The 16,221-nt window shown below is 43.6% G+C and overlaps 1 protein-coding gene across 4 annotated transcripts in view; it reads right to left on the bottom strand.

The window, feature by feature from the left end:
* exoc6b (exocyst complex component 6B) overlaps positions 1–16,221 on the bottom strand; it is a 45,960-nt gene that overhangs the window by 27,566 nt on the left and 2,173 nt on the right. For all 4 annotated transcript variants that reach the window (XR_008949514.1, XR_008949515.1, XM_057025875.1 and 1 more), the window contains exons 2-15: positions 15,150–15,315; positions 15,015–15,062; positions 14,847–14,937; positions 14,670–14,715; positions 13,904–14,108; positions 9,646–9,795; positions 8,423–8,491; positions 3,786–3,869; positions 3,507–3,553; positions 2,189–2,309; positions 2,033–2,104; positions 1,432–1,529; positions 485–590; positions 190–299 (exon numbers count right to left, since the gene is read on the bottom strand). Coding sequence is in view for 2 of the 4 variants with exons in the window: in XM_057025875.1 (XP_056881855.1) it covers positions 190–299; positions 485–590; positions 1,432–1,529; positions 2,033–2,104; positions 2,189–2,309; positions 3,507–3,553; positions 3,786–3,869; positions 8,423–8,491; positions 9,646–9,795; positions 13,904–14,108; positions 14,670–14,715; positions 14,847–14,937; positions 15,015–15,062; positions 15,150–15,315 (1,413 nt within the window). In the remaining 2 variants the exon portion in view is untranslated. The remainder of the gene's footprint in view (positions 1–189; positions 300–484; positions 591–1,431; positions 1,530–2,032; positions 2,105–2,188; positions 2,310–3,506; positions 3,554–3,785; positions 3,870–8,422; positions 8,492–9,645; positions 9,796–13,903; positions 14,109–14,669; positions 14,716–14,846; positions 14,938–15,014; positions 15,063–15,149; positions 15,316–16,221) is intronic.

The following is a 16,221-nucleotide window of genomic DNA, read 5'->3' as shown; positions in this document are numbered from 1 at the left end:
TGTTTGTTTGTTTGCATGAGTGATGAAAACTTAAAAGGAAAAATGGCAGAAAATCAGTGATTGGGGAGCAGGGATATGACAACACGTAGCAACCACTACTCCAGAATGTTTGGAATTTCAATACTCACTGAGCGTGAACTTGAATAAGAAGGTTAAAACCAAAAGCAGAGAGTCTGGGTGCAGGTGTACCTGAGGTGTAGGTCTTCAGAGTATTTCAGACAAGCGTAGATGAACTCTTTGAGTTGGCAGTAGACTTTTGGCACAAACTCAGAGAAGGGAAGCTTCTTGGGGAAGGGAAGCTAAAGGGAAAAGAAGAAAATCAGCTTTTTATTCAAAACACACCAGTCACCCATCAAGCAAGACATAGTGATTTATTGATAAAACATAAAGGGCTGAAATACTGCATCAGTTAGTGCAGAAGGAGAAATATCAGCCTCCTCTATAGCAGCCTCAGAGTTCTTTTAACCTCTCTCTGACAGGCTACCTTTTCCAATTCGGGGTCTTGAAGGGGAAACTGGGAAGTATAGTGTCTGTACTCTTGCTCCGTTGAGACCGGTATTGGACTGTAGTTGTCCTGGTCCAGCACCTGCCTACAGAACGGAAAGAACCAAAAGCAAAATCAGGTAAACAACTTCCTAAGAGGTTGACAGATATAAACAACACATTCTCACTCACCCTCTCTGTCCTCACATGCACGCACACACACACACACACACACACACACACAGACACCCATTGGGGGTCATTCTTATTCGTGAGGTTTTCTTAACAACCTCCCTTATTGCACCACCCCCTCTCTTGCTGGCACTCCAGAGTTCGGACGTTCCAATGTTCCATGGAGAGGCCGTGAACCGGAGAGTGCTCCCTCTCCAACAATACAACACAACATTCCTGTGGCTTCCCTAGTGTGTGTTTGTGTACGTCTATAAGTGTGTGTGAGAAAAAGGGAGTGTGTGTTTATTTGTTCATTCTCACTCCCAGTCCCACTGGTGTCATTGGACAAAAGTGATGGAGAAACAATGGCATCTAAGACCAAACACACAAAAACACACACACATACGCACACACACACAGATATAAATGAACTCAATCTTTAAAGGGTACTACCCATTCTGAAGGGTAAAGAATGTTCCGGACGTCTGCTTTAAAAGACTTCCTCTCTCTGGCTGGTTGTAAAACTTCAAAACCAGGATGAGGAAGTTTCCCACAACCTAACATGAGCATTTGTGTGTGTGTGTGTGTGTGTGTGTGTGTGTGTGTGTGTGTGTGTGTGTGTGTGCGCGTGCAGTGGTCCCAAAACATGGTGCACCCCTATGACTAAAGAGGTGAAGGTCAGTGCAGCGTGCATTGTGCCCTCGTTGGACGTGGAAACACGCACGCAGGTACACAGGGGGACTCGTGTCAGCTTGCTACATGAACCTCAGAATCTACCTGAAGGTGATATTCCATCTCTTCAGCAGGATTTCGCCATATTGCTCCCTCATCTCCAGCAGCATGTCAAACAACTGGGACACCGGAAAGCCATAACCCTGTGAAAGAGGGACAGGCGGAATATTGGTCAGTGTTCCGCTTCAAGGAGGACAAGCTTAGTTGTAGCTGAGGATAATGACAGAAACATAGATTCTTCCTTTTTCTTTATTTATTTTGCCTCTGTAAGATGTTTTATTAGGTTTGCCTGAGAGAGAAATCAATTACACCTCATTATGTCATAAATGTGGAGAAATGCACATCTCTTCCTTCATTCCATCACTTAGCTACAAATGTTTCTCTGGCCCAGTTTTTACCCACATCCCCTCAATTTCCCTATTATTCTCATCAACCTCACTCATATTAAACGGTGAATAAACAGAAGAAAGAGACAGTGACATCAGATGATTAACAAGCATTTCCAAAGAGGCTAAATTAGACAAGGCTTGAGAAGATTACACATTCGATTCAAGCTAAAAACAGGCTCTGGTGGAGTCTGGCATCAATCTCACGAGCTCATTCAAAATTAAACTCAAATTGGAGCATTAATCACTTTAAAACATACCTGTAGTGTGTCGGCAAAAAGGACAATGAGATTCTTGAGATCTAACACCAGGTCAGGGTTGTCACAGTACGACTGCAGACAGAGTCATGTGTCATTCTTGTTCTTTATTCACTATTCCACATACACGTATCATATAGTCAGGAAGTGGGGCCATACCGAGTGAGTCCTTAAGGCGGCGATGATTTTGGACAGTGCCAACTCCCAAAGCTCCTCCACGTACGCCCTGTTGACCAAACCCTGTGTGGTGTGAAGGACATGATCCTCCACAACGAAGAAACTACATTAAGAGAAAAACAAGTCATAAACATACCCAAATCAAGAGTTTTAATGACCACTACCACCCCCAAAACAGCTCTTCAATCAATACACCAGAACCCAGGGAATTCAGCTGCACAGCCTTTTGGATTCTGACAGCTTTTCCAAACCAACAGCCATGGCTATCCTGTTCAAAAATCATTTACAAGTACCCATGACAGCTGGGCATTCACCCACCCAAGCATTAAAAAGCTGTTGATGTCTCAGCAATGGACCTGAAACTCGTGTAGTGCTGCACTCTTGACTGTATAACGGATCAAATTGCCTGCAAAGTGACTTTGGTTTATGTCTCCTGACAACACATCTCACTCAAACCAGTGCCCACTGAGACTTGCCAGACCGCAATAAGCCGCACTGTGGTCGTCTCTGTGGCACGGCTGTGCGCGGTTAGTTTTCTTTTTGTCATTATCAAGGAGTGTAAATAAGCTGTGATGGAATTTTTGATAGACTCGACTCTTTCCAGATACATTATTTTCTACCACTTCTGCTTTTACTGAAATGAAACACTAAACCAAGCATAGAAAAAAAAGGACGACTGAAACAGGTTCAAATCAAACTTCTGCCATGTAGAATCTCGCTGACATTTATGGATGGATGGTGCAAGGAAAAAAAAGCAGGCGAATGGACAAAGGGATGTCTGACTTGCAGGCAAAGCAAATGCAGTGTTCTCAGGCAGAAGGAAAAATAGCAATGAGCCAACCACCAATCACATTCACTCTATCAGTTTGCATATATGAGGCAGAGAGAGAAAGACCAGGATGGGGTGTTGGATGAGAGGAAAAAGACAAGTGGGGGCAGGCGGGTGCGAATGGAAAGGCTTGAAGAAGAGTTGAAGGATGGATTAAAGCAAGTCAACTAGTCAGACGCACCCTAAGTTCAGGTGTATGGGGTCTTTTTAAATGTTTGTTTTAAAATAAGGCTTTTGCTCACTCAGTGAATCTTTTGCCAAGAAACACAGCTTTAACAATTATTGGATGGTTACTTCAATAGTGAGGAGAGGATGAAATGACTTAAACAGGAGATGAAGTATTAGACTGGAGCTGAGAGGAGATGTAAAGACTGGTAGATCAGTCTTTAGCCAAAGTACCATGATACTGAACCGATCGCTGGCATTCAAAAGGATTATAGAACAAAAGATCATATCATTTTGGTGTCTTACCCAACAATCTGATTGAAGTACCGCCTATATCCCTCCAGGGTTTCATGCTGAAACATGAAAACAGGCGTTAAACAATATAAACTTTTACACGATCAAAACTACAAAACAACCGTTTACTGTTGCTTTTGTTTGTAGTTAAAAGACCTACCTTTTCTCAGCCTAATAAATGGTTGATTAAGGATTGCACATGTGCACGTGATGGGTTCAGGGAGGGGGGAGGTGCAGTTAGCGGTGCGGCAGCCTCATCGAATATATAAAAGTGAGGGTGCGGGGTCATACCATGTTAGAGTGGGGTTGCAGCACAAGGCGAGCCTGTTTCCTCCTCTGCTTTCTGTAGTAGTTCTCAAACACATCACGCAAACCCTAAAAGACAAATTATAGGTTTGGATGGATGGACCGACAGAAGGACAGATGGGTGGATGGATAAAGTTTGGAGTGGTGACGTAAAGCTGGCAAAACCCATTTGTAAACCGACTGCAGGTATTTTCACATTCCAAATGGGCAAGAAAAGAAAACATATGTGAAAAATGATAGAGCGCGGGGGTTTCTGAAACCCCCTCACCGCATTTACGCTCCCTTTATTCATTTATATCCACGGCCGTTTGCTTTACTGGCAGACTTTGCCAACTGAAAATTTGCTCAAAGTGCCTCCATTTACAAGAAGAAAAACTGACACATTGAATTGAAGGGAAACTAAGATTATATATCATAATTGAACTGGACGCAGCAGGTGGTCCAAAGACGTGAAGCTCATGTGAGTCACTGACAGCACACGTACATGCTGCCAAATATTTCAGGCGGTTCCCTGTCGCTTATTCTAGTGGAAAATGAAGTTATTAACATAAAAATCCAAACTTTAAGACCAGAAAATGGCTGAGGTAGCAAAAAAGTTGCACGTGAAATTGAGCAAGAGATACAGCATCTGTGTTTCATGATGAGCGCTGGTTGCTGTTCAGTTTTGTTTGGCGTCTCTTGTCTGACATCAAACCAAAAAAGAGCCCACACGCAAAGACAAGAGCAGCTCCCTAAACTCGGCTGCCTCCTATCTCTCTTCCATTACACAGAACTTCTCCCCGTTCCCTTCCTTTTTGTCAGTGGAGAAGAAATGTGTGGTCTATCTATGGTGGAAACCAGGACGCAGAATCTCTTAGACTCAGACGATAACTGAGGACTAGACAGATAACAGCATCCAAGCCTTTACCCAGCAGCCCAGTTATCTACAGGCTGGTGGTGGCCAGTCCCTGCCATCATTATCACAGGATGTAGTGAGATAAGAGGAATAAAAATAGAGGGTGACGTTAGTTTTGTTTATAAGGAATAAAAGAAAAAAAACAAAAACATCCACCATGCAGTCAAACATACCTATCAACGTTCTATACACAGCCTGAAGGCAGTGGAAGGAAAATATCACAACAGATCAACAGCTGAACCGGGTTCTTTGAATGTGTTCGGGTGATGTTAGGAGGCAACCAAACTGTTTTAATTCCCCTTTAGATTCGCAGATGAACAATGTGTTTTCAACAAGCAAGCGCCATCAACCGGCCATGAACTCGTTATATAATGCTTGTTTGCCCCCAGATCGGTGAAACACGGGGCAGCGGTGCGTGCGTGCGCGCGTGTGTGTGTTGTAGTGCCATGTGATGTGAAATTTAAGAAAGGGAGAAAAAAAATTCACATCCAGGGGCAAAGAAAATGACTTAAATGCTTTGATACGTTGCACACGGTGGACTGTAAACCCAGGTGTGAATAACATGATGTCCGTTCTTTTATGTGGAACATTTGAAATTTGAAACCTTTTTCTTTAGCCTATTAATGTCCTCTTTATTTAATGGCAATCTATTCCAGCTACCTCGACATACCACAGATTAACCAACCAATTGGAAAATGCGAACTGATGGAAAAACATAACACTGCATAACTTTAGTGTGAATTCACTTCACCTCAAAGGGAAAAGACTCAACTCTTCCACAAAAATGTAAAATATGTTGGCTAGCAAAGCCATATGCGTTCCAGCTGCCCGGCTCTGGTGCAGCTCAGAACTCCCAGTTGGACCAGTGTGATGGACCAGCTGTTACCCCTTTCCTCGGCGTGTTGGACTTGTGGCCTGTGTTTACGTTGATCACAAGTCAACACGCGCTACATGTGCAAGTGCAACAAAGGGGGATTGTTCGAGTACGGAGGTGCTCGACCAGGGCTGGAAAATTGTGCGCTTTCGGTACAGGAAAAAGATGGAAAAAAGTAGAGAATGGATGGAAGAAAAATCCACACGACACATCCAGTCTTACTAGAAAAATAAATGAAAGTTATATGTGCACAAGTCATTCTCATTTTACAAACTGTGTGTGTGTGTGTGTATTAGAGAACAAGTGACCTTACAGGTGAAGAGGTCAGACCTTTCAACACCTTCCTGAGGCAGAACATGCTGCTTTCCCCTTCTCCATCATTCCCTCCTTTGGTCCTGCTCTTCCACCCCCTGTACAGCTGCCGTCACCCCCCCCCCCCCTTATCTGCCACTCTCTGATGTCTGAACCTGCATCTTCCTGTTTTTGCCCCTTTTAACCTCACACTGACCTTTGCCCTATCCCACTCTTTATCGTATCGTGGCTGGTTCTCCCTCTCTCTTCTCCTTCCTGTAAAGGCTGCTGCCATGACCTTTAACCCTTGCTCCTCTTGGATTACCATTGCTTGCTCATACTTGTTCTTTTCTTCACTCTTCTTCCTGTCTTTTCCCTTTAATGTGCCACTTTCATTCCATCTTTCCCCCCTCAGTTCGATAACACACTTTACTCTTTTTACCATAATTGTGAACATAAGGAAAAGCTGGACCAGGATATTTTTCCCCACCTGATTCTACCTTCAACATACAACTAATATACAAAAATGTTGAACCCAGAGCATATATAGTGCTTTTCAACTGGACAGAAAATGGTTTGCGGGTAAGTTAGTTTAATTTCTCCGTTTGGGCTGAGTTGTGGTCGGATTTTCTCCAGCAGTAATAAAGAACAGAAGGCAACTTGTGGATCAAGTGGGATTTGATTGAAACGCTGGTCAAAAAAATAAAAAAACCAGTGCACAGAATTGTCATGTCTTGTAGCTGTCACGCTTGACCGATAACCAATTGTGGTCAGCAACCAAACACACATCGTTTCCAGTGGTCGCCTCACAAAAAGGCCAGTGTGTAGAATGTTTTAATGTGAAACAGTGTCAACAGGAAATGTTTGGTTTTCATAAGAAGCATAAATACAGCTCCAATAAGATAACTATAAATGTATAAAAGGGGACACACGTGAATGCTGGATAAAGTTATTTACTTTTAAAAATGTATGATGTACTTAATGATTGGCTTTGCAAAGGTTTACAGAAAAATAAAACTGAAGTAAGACTGAATGTAAACCAGCTTTTGCTTGTTTACTTGAACTCCATGGGACTCCTTGAAGTGGTTGTGAGCAAAAAACAACTGCAGACCAGTAAAAGTTCCTCAAAGTTAAAAAACACCCAAAACAAAGGATTCATAAAACCTATTTTCCAATTGTTCTCCCTTCGTTTTTCCGTTCCAATTCCTTTCAACTCTTTCGACCTCTTCTTTCATCGTACCTTCGTTGCCCCTTTTTATCCTTTTGATAACCTCACTCTCCATTTTTACTCCCCCATCTCTTTTTTTTTTCTGCCTGTTCATTTTCTCCTTCCTGTCAAAGTTCATGCACTTCCTGTACCTCTGCCAGAGAGCCCCCCCTCCAGACACACACACTAACTCAACAAAAACAGCCAGCCCTCTGGCCACGTTGGCCCGGTCACAGAACGAACAAGCCTGTTAGTGCACACAGACCTCGAATGTGCTACTCAGCCAGTCACGGCCCAGTCAACACCTCCACCCGTGTCGCCTTCGCTAGAAATGAGATGAGACACACACTAAACCCCCATGCTGCAGCATTCTGGTTGGAGTCCAGCCAGGCTTAATCCAGAGGCCTCATCTTACTGCAACATATTGCTCCGTTCACAAACCTGCTTCAGGGCTAGTTCATAATGGCCATATAATGTATACCATGAGATGACTGTCAACCTTGCCCGATCTCCAGCTATACGGAGTAAATTTACTGGTCTCGATCATAAAACGACCATGAAATGTCATCAGAGATTAGAAAACATACCAAGGTAAAGCCCTGGCTTTCCCTATAACAGTGCTATAGCCCAGCTGCTCAACGTTTGAGGTCACTCTAAGGTGGAAAGTCCATTGATCTTCTGAGGGTGCTCAAGACAAATACTGTTAAAAGGAGATTTTACTCACGGAAGCATAAATTGAAGTGCATTGGGAATACATTTCAGAAAACAATCCAATTCTTTAATGAAACAAGAATCTACAGTCTTGTAGCGGGAATAGCAATTTTATGGAGGAAGCCCAGTCTAGTCCCACAAGCCAGCCGCTTCCTCCAGCTCGTCTGGGAGAACACTGCCTCGGAGCGAGATGGGAAATGGCATTCCTCCAGCATGTACTGGGTCAGCCCAAGGGTCTTCTCCACGTTAGACATGCCCAGAACACATGCACAATGGGCCATCGAGGAGACGCTTTGAACCTCTGCTCGAACCACCTTTGCTGGCTCATCGTGATGCAGAGGACAAAGAGCTCTAATATGAGCGTCCTGCATGTCTCAGCTCCTCGTCCAATCTCTAAAACATCTATGTCCACTCAACCTTTTGACCATTATGTGCCGTCTTCATCACAAAAGACCGATTCACCACATTTTAAACGGTCAAAGTCAGGGTAAAAATATTGAAGGTGGTTTAAACCAATATAAATTAGAGTGAGAGTTAGTTTATTACCTTATCTACATGTGCTGGAGTGGCTACAGATCAATTTATTGGGGGAAAAAAAGGAATAAACACTAATCAGACTAAAATTTTTAATAATAGTGACTCACCAGCACAGTATAGATGTGCAGACAGCGGTAAACTGGAGAGAAATCGACCAAATCAGGAGCACCTGGGACCTGCAGTGAAGCAAAACAAGGTCTGTGTTTTATGTTTGCTTGAAAACCAAGTGAAAAAATCAGAGATGGGGTTTTCAGTAAGACTGTAAAATCTGGATTTCTCCTTAAAATTGAATAGTGAGGTGAGAAATCTCCGTCAGACTCCTTTTTCATATAGAATGGAAATAAATCATGATGGAAAAGTGTCAAAGATGCACAAATGTCTAAAGTGGTGGGGGGGGGGGAGCAAAGAGGATGCAGAAGCACAAAGGACTGTAAATGAGGAGAGGAAAGGAAGAGACATGGCAGGGATGGCGTGAGGCGGCGATGCCAGCCATTGGCGCCAATGCGATAATAACGTCGATGGTCGCGGGGGTCAGGCCTTTGTTCAAGTCAAGGTCTTCCGTTGAAGAGGGTTGAGTCAAGTTTACAGGACATAAATAAGCCAAGGGAACGACAGAGACCTTAAAAACAGAATAGCAGCAGAGGGGTTACAAGTTCATCCCTATTCTCTTCATTGTATTTGCCTTTTCCTTGAGTGTGAAACAACAAGAGCTGCGACAAGAAAGACGTCGGATCCCCAGAGGAACGACTCCAAACGTTTACTGCCAAAAGGCTTTGTGTTCATTTGTAGCAATGACAGAAAGTCTTAAAATTCTGCTTTTGAACAGTCTGCAAGCGTGTTCCTGGTGAATTTCCTGCCGTGCACCTCATGTTCAGGCACCACCTATCCTGTCTGATATAGTCATTGAAAGAGCTAAAAGATCTTGAAGCTGGTGAACAATTCAAACTCATTTTTGTCAAATCAACCTCAGTTCACACAGGTAGATGCATGCTGGTTTTGGGAAACCTTAAAAACCACATTTTAGTCACAACAAGCTGCATCTCTATATTTCACAACCTTCCAAAATCTGCCAAGCTCTAATTATCTCTCTAAATAAGGTTTGTTTTGCCAAAGCAAAGTTAAGAAACTAAGCAAATAAAGAAAGAAGGAAAGAGTGTGAAGCATGAAGGAGAAAGTAGCACTAAATAATTAAAAATTAAAAGCAAAGTCGAATTGATTTGGGCTTCATGTTCTCCTGCATCTGTTTGCTAAAATTCATCTGAGAGGAACTAAAACAGAAAAGGTTACAGTAGCTTTGCCACTTTAATATTTGTGACTGCAGATTTCTCACTTCATCTTCCTCTTCGTCCTCCATCCCAGGATCCTGTCCTGACGCCGCCGAACGTCTCCCACCAATCCGCGCCTCTTTGCGACTGCGTCGTCCAATCAGGGGTCGGGGTTGAGCGGAGACGGAATTGTCAAGCGAGCGTTGCAACTGGGCCTGAAAGACAGACAGAAAGACCATCAGGTTGCCATGGCGTCAAAGCGGTAACAGAGGGACGCGTGGAAAATGAGAACTGTCCCTCAATGCAGATGTGGAACGGCATAAACATCGATGGCACGTATCCCTCCACACTTCCGCTGATGATGCAGTGAGGTTATCGGCTAAAACTGTGCGTGAAACCTGCCACTTCTTGGCGCCGTGGACGCAGCTAAAGATGATAAATGCGATTAACCGTAACGTCTGAAAGGACACCAGAGGCGAGACAGGAAGGGAAGAACAGGAAGGATGAAGTCTCAAACCCCAAAAAAGTAAATAACACGCCAGGCGAATCCTTATGAATGCCATGATGAGCGGAAGAGTAGAGGAGTAAAACTGTTATTGTTACTTATTTTGTTTCCTGAAACGAGCTAGCATAAAAAGAAAAATAGTCCATATGGGATCATTTCAGACTAAACAATGCAGAGCTTCGTGACATCCCACCCGCAGGGTTTCTACGTAACTTCGGTATATGGGGGGAAAAGCATCGTGGGAAATGATGCATTCAGCTCCCGCCGCACACAGGAATACTAAAAATAAAAAGAATCAGACAGGAAGTATCCAATACATGATGAAAACAGACGTGATAATGGACACCGCTGTCATGGGAAAGTATCTGTGGTTGAGATTTGCCGATATCTCCGCACGCCAAAGATTCGCCGAACGCCGAAGGCTTTTCCTGCGGTCCGACCGAGCTCGGTCGCTAAAACGCTGGCGACGGGAGAGCTTTTTATTAAGGGAACTTTCATAGATCCAAGCTGAGTGCATCTTTCCATCCACGCCCAAAACCGCCTCAGGTCCCTTTGAAGGTTTCCTGAAATCGCCGGCGCCGGCACGTAGATTTCCCCGTGGGACCAAATCTGTCGACAAGGATGTCAAAAAATAGTCGATTGGAGACGACTGATGGCAACGATAATGAGAAAAACTGGTGTTCGTAGAGGGCGTATGCACATACCCAACAGCACACAATGCCAGTAATGCTGGAAAACACAATGCCATCTTTGATCTAATGCCCACACACACACGCACGCACGTGAAAAACGGGTCATATAGGATGATAACAAACACAAAAAAAAGGGAAAAGGGCCAAAGATCGTCACTAGAATCGCCGTACTTCATTTAGTGCAAATGGACTGGAAATATTTTCAAACTAACCTGACGTAAAGCTGCGGTGACGCCACAGGAACGGCCGACATAAACACCCACGGCGGGGCCTCGCTGGAAGCCTTTCGCCGGCTCCTGTCTGTATTTTTGGCCTGCGTGTCGCAACAGGCGAAAATTGCGAGTGGAAGCGATCCCCTTGTTGACGGGCGGTTTTGTGCTTCACAATGGGAAAGAGACAAGCCGTTGCAAAAATAGGGAAGAGTTGGAAAATAGATTTAAGGTTCGAACAAACCACCGCCGCTGGGCGCTTTTTAGAACTGCATCGAGTGCAGCCCAAAGTTTCCTTTACACAATTTGACATAATTGTACACTCTGAACGCGTCGATGGGTTACGATCTTCTACGATCTTTGGATCGCTTTCACCGAGCCTGTGCTGATAATATAACTATGAACCAAAAAACCAACATTCAATGACACAATGGCCATTTTCTCTCTGACAAGTCTATACAACAGCCAGTGCCCTCCAACATCCCTGCAACATGCACACAGGGCTGTGTGTGTGTGTGTGTGTGTGTGTACAGTAACTAGATACAGGTAATCAATCTTCTTCTACTTCACAGAGCCAAAAAATCTGTTTCCCATTAGAGTGTGTTCAGTCCGTGTGTGTCAAACTACCAACGACACGGCAGAAGCTGGGGTTGAACTCTGCTAAATAAAACAGGAGCGAGGGCGGGACGATGGACGGACAGACAGAGGCAAAGAAGTGCGCGTGGAAAGAGTGCAGGAGAGGAAGGTAAACAAACGACAGGCCGGGCTGATTAAAGAGATCCTTAATCCATTTTCGGATGGTTTTTCGGCATCTTGTCCCGCTGCTCTGAGCGCGTCCATTTCATGTCCACGCTCATTTTGGGCGTGACAGCAGGAAACCTGCTCCAATTATTGAGGAAACAAAGATGCATTTTAAAAAGTCATAACTTGTTTGTTGTTCTTACGGAGGACACAACCAAGTTAAGTACATGAACGCTTCAGATTCGTGACCCCCTCACGGCCCTCGTTTTGACCCCCTCACCACTTCTTTCTACCCTCCTTTCCTTTCCTTCCTTCTGCCTGTCCTGTATGCTTCTTCACTACTCTTCCATTCTCTCTCTCCATTTCCATCCTAAATTTGTCTCAATAATTTAAAACATCTTTCCAAACTCCCTATCTTTCCTTATCGTCACTGTCCTCATGAAGGTTTCCACTTCTCCTTCTCGGCAGACTCTGGCAGTAGACAATAGGTCCATTGTAAGCCACCGTGCTCTCCTTCGTCTCCTCCCTTTATCCCTTCCACTTTCCCCAGATCTATTTATTTTCACATCCTCAGCCTAGAGAACCATAATGATGACCGGGTACAGAGTGGGAGCTAATTTGGAACAGAGCGCAGCAGCGAGACGGGCTGTCTGAGAGGGCAAGAGATGCAGCGATGGGGTCGAGAAGAAAAGAAAAAAATCATGCAAAGGAAAGAAGATGGCAAAAGAGGGACAAAGGAAAGCAGACAAACCTGATCAAGTGTGAATGCTCCGAGACAAAGATGATACAACAACATAATCCCTGTATCGGGACCAGTGAAACCTTGAGGGTTTCCATAATCTCCCTTGTAATTAGTGGTTGGAGGAGTTAGCGGTTAGCTTCTTTAGTGACTGCAGCTGGATATTCTATGCCAGTGATTCTTAAATTGTGGTCCAACAGCCCTCCAACTAAGGGTCAATAAAGAGTTCAATGTGTTTGCCTGAGGAGCTGGAGAAGCACTGCCTCCTTTTTTCTTTCCTAATAACAATTACAGCATGTTGTGGAACCGAGGTTGAAAACAGTGCATCTTTTATTTTAGTATTTATCAAGAAGCTGTTCCACTCCTGAGTGATGCAAACAAAGGTTTAGGCCTTGTTTCTCCAACCTCCAAAATAAATTTAGACAGTTCAAACCTTCTTTGTGTTTTTTTGGGCTAAGGTTTTGTGTCGATCACAAATGATCGGCTGCACTTTGGCTTCAAACATAACCGTGAATTACCAATCCTAGACACAATTTCCCCATTTGAAAGATTGGAAAACCCAATGGGACAGAAATTCTTGCTTTAATGCTATTTAGTGTCATAACTGTAGCAGCTGTTGAATGAATCATATTCATATTTGGATCAGCGATCCCTTTTGTAACTCCGAAGGAAGTATTTGAATTTTCTAAGTTTCTAAAAAGCAAAATCAAGTAGTCTAGAAATGATTGAATTATGGTCCTCTGGTGCCCTCTAGAGGACAGAAGTGACACCAAAAACGACTGAGCTCGCAGTAATGGCAATACTGAGCTGTAAACCTCTAACAAACACTCAAAAGTCTTTGACTGGGACAAAAGTGAAATACACAAAACATTTTTGAGAAAATCTGTCACATTTTCACAGCTTATTTCAATAAATGTGAAAAGGTTCACTTCACATGAAGCGTGCACATCAGCTATTTAGGCCACAGATGTATTTTCCATAAACAAAAGCGATGCTGGGAAACACAGAAATGACCTTGCTGAAGTATCTGGAAAGTTGTTCCCCCTCTGAATTGACGGAAAGAAAAAAAAGAGTTTGAAAATAAATCTGCTACAGCTATAAATTTTGATTCTAGGACAAGGTTACCTTTACAGGATTCTCTTTAATTAAATGGAAATTGTTTCAAATGTATTTTAGTCATTTTAGTATTTTATTGATCCTTTCATCAAGAAGAAATTGGTAAAACTTGACTTTACAAGAAGAACCAATATTAGGCAAGTGTTGAAAAGCAGGGTGTGTGTCTTTATGCATATTCATGAGCATCCCTGCAACGACAGCAAGCTTCTTTACTAGCAGCGTAAAAGCCCGAGCGTCTGCAGTCTGGGCACACGGCAACTAAATCTCAATGTAAGACAAAAATGAAGCACGCTAAGAGCACCAGCGTTAACTCTCTTGTACCTGTTTGATGGCCGTCTCTCCGATCTTGTCCGAGTGTTTTCGGATGCTCTCCAGGAAGTCCCTCAACTGCGTCATGGCCGTGTCCCGGATCTGTGTCCTCAGTTTGGGAATGTTTTCGGACATGATGGAGCAGAATCGGTACTGGCCAGCTTTGGGAAGACAAGTCCGCTCTAGCTGTTCCAGCGTGCGCAGCGCTGGGTAGTACCTAAGATACACATAGTCTCTTAAATGTATGGAAAAATGGGGGAAAATGATCCCTAGAAATGCCATCACACTCACAAAAAACGTGTCTGTGACGAAGTGTAAATGGAAACTGGCAAAGGTAAACTCCATCACAAGTACACACAAACACACGTGCAAGAAAAGTCCATTCAGATACGACTCGGGGATGACTGGCAGTACAGTATTCCCCAACCTCGTCATGCCAATGCTTCTCTTTCTCTCACATGGACACACTTTCCCTCTCTAGGAGCAGTCGCTTTTGGCTGACCTTTCCCTGCTCTCCTTGAGCCAAGCAACCGCAGGACAGAGAGAAGCAGAAAAACACACAAACAAACGACAAATTTACGACCAGCCAGACTTCTGTCTACAGGTCAGGCCGAGGGCAGTGGCTAAAGAGAAAGACAGTGAGGGAGGTGAAACGCGTTTCATTCCAAACGCTTTGGCGCCACCCAGTGGCTGAACGCGGCATATTCCTGTTATTCTGCAATGGCTGATCTCGACTATTTCCTACAAACTTGTGTTAAACGCAGAATTTGTATGGTACCTTTTGGCTCTCATCTGTTCTTGAAGTCTGCTGTACATCTCCAGGACTGGCAAGCAAAGACAACAACAGAGAAATTTTAACATCACAGTAAAAATCTGTTTTAAAAGTCAAATGCATCAACCGATTATGTTGCCAAAACTCTAATCTGAGTACTTCACACCCGTTCCACAGCATTACCTGGGAGGCAGTGGGTCAGTTTGTCTATGGTGCTTGCGATGTTTCTCTGCTGCACCCGACACTGCTGTAGCTCCTCCATAGAGCCGATGAGCTGGAACATTAAAGTTAGTGTGAAAACATCCTGAGTTCAATTCTAACAGAAAAAACAAGGGTTAGTGTTTGACTTACATCTTTGCCATCATCCTGAAGATGTCTGTTGGTGTCTATTACCTGACTCTGAGAGGAGGGGGGGGGGGGGGAGTTTAACTAACAGTAATGTTACCAGAATCAAGTCCTGTTGCACCATTTAACATCCTTTTTTACCTTCAGTTTCTGTGCCTCCCCTCGTACTTTAAGCAGCTCTGTTATGGAGTCCACAAACCCCTGGAAGTGATGGTTGCACATTTTCTCAATTTCCCTGTCATGGTTCCTGATCCGCGCATCCAGCTTGTCCATGAAGAGGCCATGTTCGTGACCGTCGTACACCGAGCTGAGACATAAAGGTAAAAAATGGTGAATCCTGCCATTCAGCTCACTTTGTAGTGCACATCTTTAAAAATAGGAGAGTCCTTGAGTGCTGCACCAATGCTGAAATAAAAGATAATAAAATAAACACAATAAATCCAGATAGAACACGTTAATAAAACCGTAAAAGACAGAGACTGCACAATTCTCATTCCAAGTTAAAACCAAAGAGTAAAGGTTTGTGTTTTAAGACAGGATTTAAAGGTCTGCAAGGTGTGGCCCATTTTAGGGTAGGTTGTTTCATAGTTTGGGGACCAGTCCTGCAAAAAAGCAATACTTGTTTTTAGCCTTGTTTTTGTTTACGAGATTAGTTGCCGCTGGTTTGCAGATCTCAAAATACCTCAAGGGGGCATAAATGTGTATGAAATCTAAATATATGTGGGTGGCAAACCAGTTGAGGGTTTAAAAGACGATAACACCCTAAAATGACTCCTAAAAGAAAGAGGAAGCCAGTGGGGTGAGGCGAAATAGACATGATGGCTAGAATCCTGTTAAAAGACAACATTTTGGACACACTGTCAGCATACAAGGAAATCCTGGTTCAAGACAGTATAAAAAGGATTTTCCCACGGTCCAAAATGGTTGACACAAAAGTATCAGAATTCTTAAAATACCAAACCAATTTCATTTATTTAAAAAAAAACAACCCTCAAATGACAAAAACTGGATTTTCCTAGAGTTTACCTGCGTAATCAGTTTAAAAATCCCTGTCCAATAATGCCTTCATAAAAAAAACCTTTTTGGAAACGTGGCATTAATCTGACTTTCATTCTTCACTTCGGTCGTCGACCCCGGCACCGTTGAAAGGGGCGCTACCACAGATGACCACGAGGGGGAGACATTTCAACCGTTTCCAGGGAAACGATGATTC

This window comes from Takifugu flavidus, chromosome 3, assembly GCF_003711565.1.
Source record: "Takifugu flavidus isolate HTHZ2018 chromosome 3, ASM371156v2, whole genome shotgun sequence".
In the NCBI taxonomy this organism is placed as follows: domain Eukaryota; kingdom Metazoa; phylum Chordata; class Actinopteri; order Tetraodontiformes; family Tetraodontidae; genus Takifugu; species Takifugu flavidus.
This window is presented reverse-complemented; position numbering and strand designations above follow the sequence as displayed.